Genomic DNA, 17,055 nt, shown 5'->3' with positions numbered 1-17,055 from the left:
TTTGGATATCAGTGTTATAAATCCCCGCTGTATTTGTGCTTTATACAAACGTAGTTTTCTGACTATTGTGCAGCGGTGCCAGTGTTTCCTGTATTCTTTCCTAAATGTCTTTGATGACATACAAGACAATGGCGTGCATGCTTCTATACAGAGTAATCTGAACATGTTGGGCTCTCACAGGCATCTGTACCTTCCTTCATAGACCTCATGTTGGCTTTGCTAACCCCGTCATGTTATCTGTTCAATGTTAGTTGCCATCATCCTCTGATGTCTCTCTTACACCTTCATGTTAGCTCACCAAACCATCTCTTTCCTGATATTATTACTTTAAACTCCCCCATATTATTCCCTCTCATGTTGCTTCCATCAACACCTAATGTTAACTCCTCAATGCTCCTTTCTATCTTTTTTTCCCACTCTTCTTCCCTCAGGGTTTCCCGAGGTTCGTGAGCCCTGGGAACCTTTTCATTTTGCTCTACATTAAAGGTAGCCCTGATCATCAAACACCAGTAAATGATGTCTAATGCTGCTCGCTGACCTTCCCACCACAAGACCATGGTATGTCCAATGCACTGACGATTAAGGTTCATTGTGAATTATAATCACACACGGTTATCATTTATTATCAGACTTTGTGGTTACAATGGTTGTATGGATGGAGCTGGCCTTGTTCCTCTTCATGGTAAAGAATGTAATGATTTCAGCTAGATAACTACAGATAATATGAATACTTTAAACAGTAGATTGCACTCCTTTTTGTCAAAGTAGGGCATTTATGGATGTGTAGATATGCCCCCCTTGTCAATTGTCTGGGCAATTAGCGAATTTGGAAGGTTGAACTTGAAGGGATTTTTCAAACTAACTATGCAACCACATACTTTAACAGGTGGTAATGGCCAAATCATTATGTGACATTAGAGGGTAATATATACATTCTTTTTCAGAATGAAACATTGATGATGTTTTCGTTTGGCGGAAAATCTCTAATATTTGACTCTTTCCCCGACCCATCCGACATATGGGAAATTGTTGAGACGATTGGTAAAGGAACTTACGGCAAAGTTTTTAAAGTAATGCACAAGCACAATGGAAGCAAAGCTGCAGTGAAAATCCTGGATCCATTTCATGTACGTTGCCTTAAAGTTACATGTTTGTCATGAATGCTCAGCACTGTTTCGCACTTGATTCCGTGTTATTGAAGGTGCTAAGAACTGCAAGTTTTGCCAGAGTTTAAAACAACTTTTAAGGTCGTTTGCTTTGGTGATATTTTACCGGCTGGGTGGGTGTGGAGTAAGAAAAGAAAATAACAAAAAAACATGTAAAGAGTGCGTGACCAGGACCAGGACATTAATATGCATTAATTGTATTGGTTATCATTGTTGTGTTTATATTTCTTGTAATGTATCCCATTGACTTCACTGGTTATTGTGTGCCCACTCCCCATTGGTTACAGTATGCTCCACCCCCTGAATGTTATAGATAATAATGCATATAGAAACAACAAAATATGTTTAAAAATGAAATCCTGAAATTGTTTAAACCCTGGGTATAGATGCAGTGAGGTGGTTCTAGTATGGGTCTCACTGCTTTTGTCTCCGATGACTGTGGAGCTTTTGGAATATAATAATTTTCTGAACACTCCTAAAAAACAAACAAACCCAAGAACAAATATTTTATTAAACATTTTTGGTTGCATTCTCCCAATCCTACACACCAATGGGTGCAAAGGTTTGCCTATTGCGAGAACTCACTGGTTGTATCCTTCAGAAAGAAATCTCAATGGGAAATGTAGGAATCTTTTTTAAACATTCTTTGGACTCCATTGGGTCCGTTAAAAGATTGTTTGATGAAACTAGTAAAGGTTGATATTTTTATTTTTAAATATATAAACAAAGAAAATAGAAAACAAAAAATATATATAACAAAGAAAACAGCAGAAAAAACATTAAGGCACATATGCCAGGTTTATTAATGTCCTGCTGTCTGTGAGTTATCTAAACACACCATGAAGGTCACTTGCATACAGCAACATGTAGACACCTTTATATCTACGATACCAGAACCACAATTCCATTGCGACGTGTCTCTTCCCTCCCACAGAAAAGAGCCCTATCTTCAAATATGACATATCACTGTGTTTTATGAAATCAATTGTTCCTCAAGCCTTTCCGATAACCAAGTCTGGTTGTTTCTTTAGTAGAAGAAGCTGCTCATTTCACGGTTGCCAATGAAATAAAATATAAAATATAACCATGGTCAACAAAACAGGGCTACTTAAAAGCACCAGGTGAGATTTTAAGGAAACAGTGGCAGATGGTGGCTACGTATCTTTGAGTTAGCTTTTATTTTCTAATGCAGTGTTGTACTGTACAAGTATAGTGAGTCATAAGAAATATGAGAAACATATTGAAAAACACAGCATATAAACGCATACATAAAGCACACGGCTGTATTGAGCGATGGTCCCAAAAAAGCCACAGACTTGGCAATGTGACAAAATGATTTATACGGGACATTTTTCTAGGAAAGAGTTAGGTCTCTGGGAAAAAAGATACAAGTCTGGGGTGAAAAGAAGTTCAGCTGTCTAGTCCTTTCCTTACTCCAGGGTGATAATCTGGTATCATGTCACTAATTCTCAGAGCGTAATGCTTCATTAATGAACCATTCTGTACGCTGAGTGATGAGATCAACAACTTTATAACTAGCCAAATGTATAGGAATTTTAGGGATGTTGTCTGTGATCTGATGAATTATGATTTTAAATTGTGAACATAAAAGCTTAGATTTATATTTAAAAGAAACTTTAGACATTGTAAAGTACAAGTGCAAATTAGTATTCTGTGACTGATTTGTACATTGGATACAAAGATTATTAAAACGCAGATGAATGAGAACAGTCCTGGAGGGAAATAATGAGACAGAGGAGCCCCATGAATGAGGTGCAGGAGAGGTACCGCCTTTGGTTTCCTTTTAATTTAATGGTTCATATTGGGGACAAATTTGTGCCAGGTAAGGGTTAATACCCCAATGGCTTGTGAGGGCCGAAAATGGGAGGTGGCGAGAAAGCCCTTCTAAGGGATATAAAAGGGAGGCCTGGAGTGGCAGTTGCCAGCTTTTATGCAAAGAAAATAATTTCCTGCCTATCCCAGGGTTTTGTAGCCGGGTGGTCAGGTTTGAGGCTAGTATGGCGCAGGAGTTAACCACCTATAGGTGTGGTTACTTGGGCACTTGCCCTTGTGATTCAGGGTAGTTATGTGGCTGCCGTGGTGATGCCAGCAGTTCCAGCGGGGATCCAAGGGGAATAGGCCCTTGCCAGCCCGTAGTTTAATTGGTTATAATTTGGTATCGTTTGATGGTGTAAAAGGAATGTTAATAAAGATGGTTACGTACTTGGTGTTTGTTTTGGTAAGTAAAAGTTTAATGTTAAGTTTTAAAAAGTGAAAAATTAATAAAAAAGCTTTCTTTAAAGTGTTGTGGTGCTGTCATAATATGTGGCCCGCATAGCAGACAAATTTCATCCATTGTTGACAAGATTTAAAGTGAAGTAATGTATCTGTTGTGTTATTTAGGAGGGACCACAATGAGACACAATGTGAATATTATCATACAGGAAAAGCAGTGACAAGAGCAGCCACTGAAAATTGTCGGACATATCTTAAAGATGTGTTTCCTGTCTTGTTTACTGCCAAAAGCCTGTATTTTTCATGGAATTAAATCAGAAATGCAGTGCCATTTTAGCCACTCAATCAATAAATATTGAGAGAGAAAGCAAAATGTAATAAAAGGAGACATTTGATGGACTTATGCCCTTTTAAACCATGTTTCCCCCAAAATGAGCACACATAATAGAACATGATAGCTTTTTATTTTGAAACTATTATTTTTTCTGCATGATTGAATAACTGCTTTTGCTGTATTTTGTGTGTCTTGTAGGAGGATATTGATGAGGAAATTGAGGCAGAATATAATATACTTAAAGCACTCTCTGATCACCCCAACGTAGTCAAGTTTTATGGAATGTACTTCAAGAAGGATGCAAAGACTGGTGATCAATTATGGCTTGTCCTAGAGGTCTGTACCACCCATTAAAACATGGTTTAGCATCCTGAAAATGGTTCTGTTAATGCTTTTCAATGCTTCAAATGTAGATATTTGGTCAAATTTAGTCCTAAATCCTGCTCAAGAGGTGCACGTCCAAGGTAAAAATGATAAGTCTTCCCATTTAAAATTTCAGTACCTAATTTTAGCTCAACCAGAAGGCAAATTCATGTTCCTCAGGTTGCTCCTGCCTGTGAATGCCCATGGATATACTAGTACCGGGTAAAAGGCAGGTGTTCAACTTAAAATCAACAAATTCTAATTTTCATAATTCATGCCTAACGATATTTGAAAATAAGACATGTCAAGTTATTAAAGAGCCAACCCAAGTCTCATCCAGTAGTCAGGCCCCGTATAGCATTACTAGATGAACCTCCATTGACCACAATTTAATCTAAAATAAATTACATATAAGTCATGCTTGTAGAAATATAATGCCATTAGCCCTTCGGCACTCTGGTGTTAATCGAATTACATTGCACCACTGAATAATATCAATTACATACATGATTCTAAGCATTAAAAAAACTGATAGCCAAGCTACTATCCTGGCACAGAGTCCGCATTTGTTGCTCAATATCTAGCAGCCTTTGTTCAAAATGTATCCCTCAGACCATACATGGCTGTGTATGAATGACACTTGAATACAATGTTGTGATCTTTCAGCTGTGCAACGGAGGATCTGTTACTGATCTTGCAAAGGGACTTCTGAAAAGAGGAGAAAGGATGAATGAATCCATTATAGCTTACATTCTGCATGAAGCTCTAATGGTAAGAATAAACCTTATTCATAGCTGGGAATTTTGAAGATATAGTGGTCCACAGGTCTTCCTTCGTGCTTCGTATGGAAGCTAAGTTGCCGTGTGGCTGGTAGACCCAGTGCCATATACAGCCTCCAGCTGGAGAATTGGCGCGTTCCCAGATAAATCATACTACCTGATTATTTGTTAAGAAATTAGACATTTGTAGGGAGAGGTGAGAACCTTTAATAGGAGTTAAATATTACAGTGGTGTTCTGGGTACCTTAAGTAACACACTTATAACCTGTGATTTCTGTGATGAAAATACAGAATTGAACTCGTTTACTCTTTTGGGCCCAAAAAGTTTGTCTTTTTGCTGTCGGTTTATGAACTGGCTGGCTATGGTTCACATGGCATACCTTCTACGTCCCAAGTCTTTTTAACTCTGTTATTACTGTCTAAGGTCCACTAACTCTCTCTTTTTTATCAGGGCCTTCAGCACTTACACAACCATAAAACCATTCACCGTGATGTCAAAGGAAACAACATTCTGCTCACTACCGATGGAGGAGTTAAGTTGGTTGACTTCGGTAAGATAATATCTTGAGCTATTAATCAATATTTAAAATAATGTTAGGCATGACTTCTACACGTGATGTACTTTAAATATTACAGGTGTATCTGCACAACTAACCAATACACGACTGCAACGCAATACATCAGTGGGAACACCTTTCTGGATGGCACCTGAGGTTGGATATTTCTTTTTTTTTAAGTATCTTTGAATTTTGATTAGTACTTGATTGAGTGATTAGTACTTTGTTTTAAAGAAAATATGAATGGCACAAATCTAAATATAATTTATATATGATCAATACAGGTAATTGCTTGTGAACAGCAAGTGGATACAACATATGATGCAAGGTGTGATGTTTGGTCGTTAGGAATTACAGCCATAGAGCTTGGCGATGGGGATCCTCCTTTGGCTGATGTTCATCCCATGAGAGCCCTCTTCAAAATACCCAGGTACTAATATAAAAAAAATTGTAAATTTATAATATAATAAAACACCAATTAGTGATATGAGAAGTTCACTTGTTAAACTTACTCTGTCTTTTGGGGAGGGTATATTTATTATATGTGTAAGGCTGATGCCCTATTTAGCTTCTCACATAAAAATCATAAAAATCAAAGAGAAAACTGCATGGTTTTCAATTTAATTTGATTAAATAGCAAATATTATAGCACCAAAATAGTTCTCATGTTTCCAAATTGGATGGGTTTTTCCTGGGTACTTTCATATGTAATTGACCTGTGTCAACGAATGGATGGCTGCCTACCTAGTAACCAAATCCAAAGATTTTATTTGTAGTAATACCATGCAAATATATACTACTATAAAACAATATTTCATAGTTCAATTCTGAGCAAATGTAAATGTAAAGATGGCTTTTGAAATTAGAGTTGACTTCTACCCACTACTGAAAAAAAAATTGTAAATATTAAAGGAACTCAACGTGTATAGACTAGCGAAGAGAAGAAATATGGGATGTAATAGAAGCATTTACATACATAATGAGATTCAACAAAGTATAAGACAGAGGTGTATTTCATAGGAGGAGTAATCTTAAAACAAGCAGTCATTGTCTAAAACTAAAAGCATGGCTGCCATCAGGGGTCTCCCTGCTCTGAGATATCACATGGATGTGACAGACACAAGGCAATTCTTAAACTAAGACCAGACCAGTGGGCGAATAAGATGAGGTTTTTGCAGCAAGTAGAGAAGATGGGTCAAGCGGGTCATATCTACCATCAAATTAATTGTTTCTATGTTTTTCAAATCCCCCCTTTGTTCCTTTTCCTGTCATACAGGCTTATCATGAAACATGATAATTTACAGTTGGGTTTTTTAAAGTTTAATACTAGCCTGTACTTTTACAGGAACCCGTCACCTTCACTGCGTCAACCGGAGCTGTGGTCATCAGAATTCAATGACTTCATTAAAAGGTAAAAGCAGCATAGCAGGAAGATGCAACAACTACCATGATAGAGAGGAGCCGTACATGTTGAAAGTAAAGGAAATACATACAAATATACATGTATAACTTTATGAAGAGTTCTGGTTACAGTGTAATAATGTTTGTCTGCCATTGAATTCTATAATCTAGTGCATTTTTTCTATTTCTTCTTTAAAAGAAAGTCTTCATCACCTTTAGAATTAATGTAATAAGATGATACAAATTTAATGAGTAAAATATTATTTTTTAATTTCACATTTACCTTCTAAGTGCTGGGGGTCAGGGGACATTTTTTTTTCTTTTGGGACAGTTAACTAAAAAGTTTTACTGTAGTTACCTTTGGCTGACACTTTTACTAGGAAAACCTATAAAAACCTATACTATAGATATCTAGTTCAAGGCACATCATGCATCTGATCACATGACATAATGGTAAAAACACAAAAAATATCCTCCTCTATTTTCCCTATGAATGCAAACCAAAGTAAAGAAAAGAAAAGTGCCCACCCTCTTTGGTAAATTCCTACAATCGCTGTTGTACAAACATGTATAAGTAGATTGTAGAAACGGCCCCATGTAGATGACAATGCACATTATAACGGTTTAGGCACACATACATTTTATAATCTTTCAAAAGAAAAATAATGGCAGAAGCTCATTGGTCTTTTTTTTAGACAGGGCAACAAACATATAGATTAAAACATATACTCTGTTTGCTATTTATTTTAATTATGTTTTTGATCCTACATTTATTTGGAGGAGGTTTTGGGTGGAAGGGGTGCCAGTGACATTGTATAGGTATAGGAGTAGGGATCAGGCTGTTTTACCAGCATGCCAGTCAGCTGATCTCACAATATAAATGCTGCCACTTTAATACCCCCCAAAGTCTATTACCATGGTAGCAGGCAGCTGTATGAGGCCTAGCGAGGTCACGTCACACATGTACTTGACCCTGGAGACCCCATGGCGAATACATGCCTTGGCACAAGATAAAAGTGAGAGAGAGCTGTATTTAGGATGGGATAAGGAGAGAGAGAGTGTGTATGTGTATGTGTATGTGTATGTATGTATGTATGTATGTATGTATGTATGTATATGGTGTTGAAGTGAGTGAGTGTGTGTTAGTGGATGGTGTTGGTATCACCCTGCCCCTAAACAGAATTCCACCAGATGTTTCCTAGGTTTCTATTCTGGTTGTTGCTACTTATATGTATCCTATGTAAATAATGAATGCAAATTGTACACATATTGTGGTATATTCTGCATCAAACAAATACTCTACGGCAGAGCAATTCCACATACAAAAAGTATGTAAAACAGTTTTTTTTACATTTTCTAGGAAAGGGCCTTGTATACCAATTTAAATATGATATATATTAGTTATTAGTCAATATGTGAATATAAGGTACAGATATTTAAAGAAGATGCATTTTATTATCTTCACCCTTTTGAAAGGAATAATAATTTCCATATTAATTATGTGGTAGGATGCTTGCATTGATGTTTTGTTTTGATTGATTCGTATTAAAACAGTTGCCTTACGAAGGATTTTGAAAAGCGGCCAATGGTTTGCGACCTCTTGGAACATGCATTTATTAAGCAAATTAAGGGTAATGAAAAAGCACTCCAAAAGCAGCTGATGGAATTCATTGATATTCACCAGCAAATGGGAATTATGGAGAAAAAAAGGTAAGAAAAACAATCACAATTTTACATGCGCTAAAGAAATGTGTTGTATGTTCAAATTATTACATTTATATAATAATGCTAATAAATGTTATACAGTATATAATATTTTTGACATCACTAGCGCATGTTTTTTGTTCTACAACTGATTTAGCATAGAGGTGATATCTTGAATTCAGTTTGGACGTACAAAGAGTCAAAAGCGGTCCTAGTGCAAACTTTGCTGTAGGGAAAGTATTAATCAGGAACTGAGCAGCCGATCAATATCACATATTCTTTCTTGGCCTCTTGTTCCTGGCTTTATTTTATTTCTTCTGGTTTCCATTCACGTTTTGGAGAAGTATGAGTTACTAGAGCTGTAAAATGGAAATAATTACACCGTGCAGCTTTTTGACTCGAGCTGGAGACACGAAAGGCTTCAATGATTCGATAATTTATCATAGTCTGGCAGTGATGCCCCCCCCCCAATATTTGGTATAACGGGCTTCTTTTTATAATCCACAATTCTAGTGCAAAGTGCTAAGCAGGGAGTAATCAGCAGGAAGACTCCGTTGGTTTGCATGGTAATTGCTCCAAATGTAGAGCCGAGCCCCACGTTTTATCGGTATGGCACTAGGCTTTCAAAGTGCTCGGAGATTTATTTTCTCATATAAACACAGGTGGCACAACCACATCAACAGATTGAAGAGCTGCCTAGGATCCTGTCGCTCAATGAAGCGCTCCGAGTATGGAAGGATGGCACAGGTTTACCGTAACATTGAATCATTCTAATGATTTGTTTCAACAAATGAGTAATTGAACATATGTCCCACTCTCCTCGCAATAAATACATTCTCCTAAATAAGGAGCCACGGACATGCCACAATTTATCGATATTCCAGCCTGAGCATCTCAATTAGAAATCGATTAACCTACCTATTTGCAGACAGGTATACACAGAATTGTTTGCCTTTTTGCAGCCCCCCATACCTGGAATTACATACTGCTAAGCTAAATATGTACTACATGATAATATTTTATGTTTAGGGCCCATTAAAATCAAGAGCTGCCAATAGTAAAAAAAAAAGAGGCTTAAGAGGCTTAAACTGTAGAAATGGCAAAATAGAAAAGCAATAGTTTTTTTTCAAAATGTGTTATATAACTGCAGGAATTCCTAGGAACGTAGGATTTGATGGCACAGAATAACCATTCGGCCCATCTAGTCTGTCCTTTTTTCCTGCTGTAGAGACTTAGACCTTTATCAGTCCCTGGTCTGATCATTCCTTCAATGTATTTGCCTACTACCACCTCTGCTGGTAAGATGCTTTTATCTACCACCTTCTTGGTAAAATAAAATGTCCTTACATTATATCAAAACCTCTGACCCTCCCGTTTTAGACTATGGCGTCTTGCTCCTCTGACATTGAACTCGAAAGTGTCATGATACAGCTTTCAGCATTACTAAACAAATTGAATGAAACCACGTATTTTATCAGTCAGTGTATTGGTTTGGCAATATTTTGTATAAAACTGCACATAGAAGCTGAGATTGGCAGAAACCTGGGACAGGGCCAGCATTATCTAATCAATTGCTTGTCCTGTCCTACACATCTTTTCATCAGTTCTAATAAATGATGCCAGAAGCGATCAACAACAAGCAATAACCGTAGGGGAAAGATACTTTAACAGGAGGGAATACTCATGACGATCCCGAGAATAGGAAGAAAGAATGGCTTCCCTAAAAAAAATTCGCTTAGCTTAATATGTACCTGTTATTAAATGGGGTTACTAGAAAGGATTTAGGAAAACAGTATGAATTCTGAAGGGAATATAATTTGTCTATAGAGGCAGTAGTCCAGTGATGTATACAAATTATCATTAATTACGCTAATAATTCCACTTATAAGATTGGAGTTAGACAGTAAAAAAAAAAAAAAACACCCATTAGGTCATCCAAAGCAATCTTCAAAATTAAGCATAAAAGAAAATATTGCAAAAAAATCAGGCAAAAAAAGAAATTATTCAACATTTCTAATTGCAATTAAAAAATAAATGCAAGTGTTTATATTTTGTAAAATGCATAGGGGGCCAAAAAAAAACAGACTTAAATGCAAAAAAAGATTTCAATGTGCATTTTACTGGAAACGTTCAAAAAGCTGAGCACCTAACTTCCCAGCTAGCTCCTATTTAAAGCATTTCATCCAGCTTTGACATATTTGACATAAGCACCTGCTCCGGCTTTCCTAGTATTTGCTAAGTATATCATTTGATTGCAAATGAGTCAATTCTGGTCTGGCGTAAAAGCCACACTGAAGTACGTCTACTGGGATTGGGGAAAGAAAAGGCAGAGGCAAATAAGAGAGAACCAAATAAAGTCAATTTATTTTACTAACAAAATAGGTGTGCATGCGCTAAATTCCTCCAGAAACATAAAAAAGGGAATTGTGTGACTTGACATGTAATATGACGATGATGACTGCTGATAAATGTTTTGGAGTGCGTATGTTTTTTATACGATTTTAATTTTGAAAGAAAACTATTTTTTTGTTCGCTAGACACGAACGGATTCATACCAAGAAAGGCATCTTCAGAGAGTCTATGACACCCAACCAGAATGATGTGGATGACTTGGCAACATTAGAGGTCCTGGATGAGGTAGGGATGCGTTAAGTTACCCATTTGCACCCATGTCTAATATACACTGCATAGCAATTTATTTCATCCGACCTTTTGTGAAGCAGGCAGGACACCAATGAATGGAGATTTAATCATCAAAAGTGTAAAGATGTAACCAACTCACCATAACCATACAAAAATATATGTGCTGCATATGTATGTAATTTAATAATTACTAGTGATAACAATGATAATAATTATTAATACTTTCATATGGTAAATTTAAAAATCTTTTATTTATTGATTTTTTTTTAACATTCCACCTTCCTAATTTTGTGGTCCCTTTAAATTTTCATGGTGTCCCCTTGCAAATACATGGAGCAATGCTGCAGAATCCCTCTATATGCCTTTTCTCTCTCCCTCTACCCCCCCTGCTATATGCTCTTCAGCCAAACATCTCCATGCATGTGGTATACTCTTCCCCAGTCGAGAGGGGGGTCTGTTGAGACCCCAGTGTGCACTTACATAAACCTTGCCATTTATTTCAATGGAAGCACCTTCCTGCAACTAATTGTCTACTTCAAGCATCCAGTCAGTGGCAAAAAATTGTCAAACCATGGAGTAGGAGAACAGCTGCAGTTACATGGCTGCAGCTTCTATATAAAATAAGTGCTTGTTTTTCCATTTATAAAGAATGAATGTTCGGATCTTCTTTTAGTAGGAGTATCAGGGACACTAAACTCTTTCTTTAATTGTTTTACATGTGCCAGTATTGCTACATCAAAAAATATTTTATTGCACACTTTGCTACAAATGTTTCTACCTAAATTACAAGGGGGCTTTCAGAAATAAAGACAGACTGTACTAATCCTATGAATGTTGAGTGGAAAGCTGGCTTCTTCTGGCCCAAGGGGAAGGTACAGCTGAGTGCCCCTCGGGCCCTTGCTTCACATGGTAAACTGTACACGAGCACACACGCTCACATTAAAACATACACTCACATGCTTGCTCTTATTCTGAAACACAGACACTAATACATAGTCACACCAACATACTTCACCCCCTCTCACACCCTTACCATGCTCTTCCGTATTGCAGCTTATACTCTGTATGAGCAGCTGTGATATTATTGTAGGGTCATTTATCATCACGTTATGTGAATATTAACCTGAACAGGGGCAGACTGGCATGGGGGGGGGCAAATGTGCCCAAGGCCGGTCCAAGTTTCTTCAAAATCATAGTGGGGACCACTATGATTTTGAAGAAATTTGGACCGGCCTTGGGCACATTTGCCCCCCCCCATGCCAGCCTGCCCCTGTTCAGGTTAATATTCCACCCAGTCACTGTCTCTTCCACAACTGTAAGGACTGGCCTGCAGAGCATCGGGACTATTGTTAAATATGTTTGATGCAACAACGTATTAAAATCATTAGACAGTCTTAATTTATCCCAATTCTTCCATTTTCTTCAAATAAATAATTCTGACATCTGCTTCATGCAAATGTAATGATTATGAAAATGTGCCCTCCAAATGTAGTCACAGACATGCTTTTATGAATATCTGAATATTAAAAGAACACATGTACTTACCTGTTATTACAGCTGGTTTCCTAAAATAGACTTATTCAAATAGCAATGGCAAACATGGAAATGTGATTAATGCGTCAAAATCCAAGCTTCTAAATGTGCAATCAGCATTACATCTAAACTCATAATTTTAATATATTGGATATGTACAAAAGGTCTTTAGTATAGTTAGTTACTCTTAAGGCATCCCAAGATCAAATCAGTGACCCAGCTATTGAAACCATGTTGTATCTGAGCAGTATCTGATTGTTTTGTGGATTTACGCACTGGGACTTGAATACCATAATGATCAATATGATTTTACGAGTGAAAAGCCTAAAAGGCATACCTGTTAAGTTTTACATACTGTTCCGGGGAGATCAATTTATGGCAAATGGCTAGCTGAATGAATCACTGTTGGAAATTACTGTTGGAAATCATTGTTGGGCATTACTAGTCTATAGCTGAAATGATGATGCAGCCAAAAAGTTGAATAGTAGAAGCATTACTCATCTACAGACACCAGACAAGCCAGAAGGCTTCTTTTTCCCTCAGAAATCTCATGGTGCTGCCACAACCACAAGGGATTCTGGGTAGACGCATGCAAATAAGATCAACAATTATCACCTTTTGCCTCTATATCTACTTTATACATGGATCCCTTGAAAGTAATTGTCCGCTGTACAAAACAGCCTTTAGACAAAACTCGGGTAAGAGGTGCAGTAGCCAGATCACCACTCATGGACAGCTGTTTTGAATGAATCACTGACGGACATTAGGGATCTTCGGCTAAGGTTTACTCTATTTGATTGCAGCTAAGCGATTGATAACTGGTTGGGTCACCAGAGCTCTCCTTATGGGTGGTGGGGGGAGGGCTAGGCATGAATTGGGGGTGGAAAAGGGAATATACAGAACCATGGCAGGGAGTAGAGCCACTCTCCACAACCCTCCATTTAGAGGTCAAAGGGTTGAGAGGGAGGTCCAGTAATCTGCTGGGATTCTGGGACTCTTTTGGACAGCCCAGAGAATTCTCAGGTATGACCAAGTATAGGTAATTATGAAACCATTACATTTTTTTATCTGTTATTTGGGTAATATTAATGCTTTATAAATAAAAAATGCAGAAATGTAATGTCAATTTTGTGATATAAATTGCAAATATTGTACAAAAGCCTGCTTTGAATATTAGCCATTTTCCTTTCCTACAGAATTCTGTAACAGACCAGCTTCAGAAACGATATAACAGAGATCAGATATACACCTATGTGGGCGATATTCTTGTTGCAGTCAATCCGTTCAGAAGCTTGGATATTTATTCTTCTCAGGTTTGTCCACATTTGATTTTATTTGCTTATGTTTAGGATAATTTGCATTTATTTGCTAAAAAGGATTTGAATAACCAGCAGTGCGTATTGAGATTATCGGCTATCTACGTCTAAAATACAAAGCCCCGTGTTTGTCATGCAGGAGCTAAAAAACTACCTAACGCTTTTTTTCCCTTGTACTTTTTTATAATTGGACTTTTTGGGAGAATACTGGGAAAATGTATAATCCTGCATATAGTGTATGTGTTTTAATGTGGTGGGATGCAGGGCTTTTTGGGTAACATTTGGGTAACATCGAGGATTCCGCCATAGCAAAATTAGTCCTAAATATATAAAATATATAATGTATAGATGAGTAGCTGCTATATATATTCCAGTATGCATTTACATTGTAAAATATCTATACTGTAATACATGTCTTGTGTTGAATATCTCCAATATTGCATGCGATAGAGCTCATTGGAATATTTTGGAAAGTTGGAAGTTGCCATGTATAGAATAATTTTCTAAATCAAAGACGGAACAACTAGAAGATGCTCCAGACGCAATACTTTTCTACAGTCCAAAGGATAACTTAAAAATATGTTGGTGCCATTAAACAGTTCAGCTCTTCATTATCAATCTCTCTACAAAAAGCAATTGTAACAGTAATAAAAAAAATGTATAATAGTATTTAAAAAGCACTAAAAGTTGCAAAAGTTGATAAAACTTTGTCTATTCTATGTTTTACAGTATTCTCAGCTGTACCTAGGAGAAAAGAGAACTGCCAACCCTCCTCATATTTTTGCTGTGGCTGACATAGCGTATCAGTCTATGGTTACATATAATACAGATCAGGTAACAAAAGAGCATGTACACTACATCACAATATGAGGGTGATATATAATATATATATATATATATATATATATATATATATAGATATAGATATTCATATTCTTAAACGCGATTGGTCAATCTAGAAATATAAATCCATGTGGGCAGTCAATTACATTATATTGGTTTCTATGGAAATAGCTTAATATCTTGGAAAAAATTCTCATATTTATCTTGTGAAATATGACCTAAACATGTTAAGTAGCTCCTGAGTGATATAATGTGAGCTGTATTTATCTTTTAAGTGTATAGTTATATCTGGAGAAAGTGGAGCAGGAAAGACAGAAGGTGCTCACCTCTTGGTCCAACAACTAACAGTACTTGGAAAGGTAATTTAATTGGTCTGGAGTTTTTAATATGATTTATAATGCAGATTAGGAAATCTATTTGTAAAGAGCAGTTCATTATGTAAATAAAATAAGGAAGTTGATGGAAACACAATATAAAAAATGTAATGTAGAAATGACTTACTAACACAGATATTAGGTAGCCAGATCGTGTGACCTTGCTAATAACCAAGTGGTTTATATAACAATATCTTATAATTACAACATTTAGTGCAACTATAAAAGTAACTTAAACTTGGTTACTGATTTTCTTTTCTGATATCACTGATGTTTGAATGTGTTTCAATAAGACACATTAACTGGTAGGGGCGTATATAATGGGGTTGACTATAATATCATATTCATCTTTAGTGTTCACTATGCAACAAATCCACAAACAGCATACAAAGAGTATTCTCATATTATTTTAGTTGATATACAGTATAGACACACACACACACGCTTACCTTGCGTAGAACCTATCTTTAGCCCCGCACATGTGTAGTTTAAGCCTCCACACTACTACCATGTTACTTGACCCCACAGAGCCCCTTTTAAGAGTGGGCCCAATTCAGACTAGCCCTGTTTGAAGAATTTTGGCCAGGCAGACAATTTCCCTCATGAGCCCCTGCCCCTCCCCCCAGGCCAGCCTGCCCCTCCCCCCCAGGCCAGCCTGCCCCTGAACACCTGACTAGACTCTTCAAACTTTAGGAATGAATATGTTTAAACATTAACACAGGAATAACACTTTTGACAATGCATGCCCTTGATGATATTTTTTTTAAAATAGTTTTCTATGTTTCAGTACATGTTACATTATTAAAGATTATGCTAATTACAAAAGTAATTATGCAAATAGAAAGCCCGGAATATTTAAGTAAGCGTCATGTCTCGTTATCAAACAGACAGGGATCTCACTACAGTCAGCGTAAAATATCACTTATGTAGATATTGTAAATCATTGTATAAAGTTAATTTCCACTGAGGAGATTTGGTACAGAAGACTTTGATAAAAATCACCACAAACAAAGCATGATTTATGCTTGAAATTTATTTAGGGCCGTCTTGGGAATTTTCGCTGCAAAACAGATCTGTTTAATTTTTCTAAAATAAATCATGTTTTCCTAAGCTCTCCGAGGAGAAGGGATGATGCTTATTCACCTCAAAGCGGATAGCGTGGCACAATTAAACATTTACGTTAGCCACCACGACCTCTTCTTCAATTGCCATGAATATTGTATGCCTAGAAAAACATCTTCGCAGTACGTCTGGCTATATGTAGCGTTAGACAAAACTTCTGAACGTCTAAGGTCCCTGACAAACATACTATTGAAGAAGACATATACCTGTCACTGATTGACAGCCTAAACAGCCAATCAGTGGCAGGAAAGTTCTCCTATTGAAATCAACAGGTAGACTTTACGCATGGGGTATAAACAGATCACTCCAGCTGAATACACACCGACAAGGCATTTAGCTGGGGGTAGGGAAAGGGGCAAATGGTTTTGGGGGATTCTGCAGAATTCCCTCATCCATCTGCAAAATAAACCACGCACCTATGCATTAAAGTACATATGATGGCTGGTGTGTCCCTTAAAAGTGGAACACTGTTGTCTTGGGGAGTATGGTTGCAGTGTTGAATAAGGGGCATTTAACTTATAAAAACATTTTGCCCTGCTTTATGCATGTAACTATGACTGTGATACACTCAAATATTTTAAGCTTCTAGAAAAAAAGGTTTATTTGGGGAAAAGAGAGAGATTTGGAGCCCAAAGAGGGACACAGTTGACGGTTTGCAACAAAAATCTTTACAGGTATTCACAGA

The 17,055-nt window shown here is 37.0% G+C and overlaps 1 protein-coding gene across 1 annotated transcript in view; it reads left to right on the top strand.

Moving 5' to 3' along the window:
- Positions 1-959: 959 nt before the first annotated feature.
- The window catches only part of MYO3A (myosin IIIA), a 57,827-nt gene continuing 41,731 nt past the window's right edge, over positions 960-17,055 (top strand). Inside the window, exons 1-12 of the mRNA XM_053466786.1 lie at positions 960-1,127; positions 3,934-4,071; positions 4,765-4,869; positions 5,329-5,428; positions 5,514-5,590; positions 5,719-5,864; positions 6,780-6,845; positions 8,390-8,545; positions 11,077-11,176; positions 13,912-14,028; positions 14,761-14,865; positions 15,150-15,233. Of these exons, the coding sequence (XP_053322761.1) occupies positions 960-1,127; positions 3,934-4,071; positions 4,765-4,869; positions 5,329-5,428; positions 5,514-5,590; positions 5,719-5,864; positions 6,780-6,845; positions 8,390-8,545; positions 11,077-11,176; positions 13,912-14,028; positions 14,761-14,865; positions 15,150-15,233 (1,362 nt within the window). The remainder of the gene's footprint in view (positions 1,128-3,933; positions 4,072-4,764; positions 4,870-5,328; positions 5,429-5,513; positions 5,591-5,718; positions 5,865-6,779; positions 6,846-8,389; positions 8,546-11,076; positions 11,177-13,911; positions 14,029-14,760; positions 14,866-15,149; positions 15,234-17,055) is intronic.

The sequence above is a fragment of the Spea bombifrons genome, chromosome 5, assembly GCF_027358695.1.
Source record: "Spea bombifrons isolate aSpeBom1 chromosome 5, aSpeBom1.2.pri, whole genome shotgun sequence".
Taxonomy (NCBI): domain Eukaryota; kingdom Metazoa; phylum Chordata; class Amphibia; order Anura; family Pelobatidae; genus Spea; species Spea bombifrons.
The sequence above is the reverse complement of the archived record's forward strand: the minus strand, read 5'-3'. Positions and strand labels throughout refer to the sequence as shown.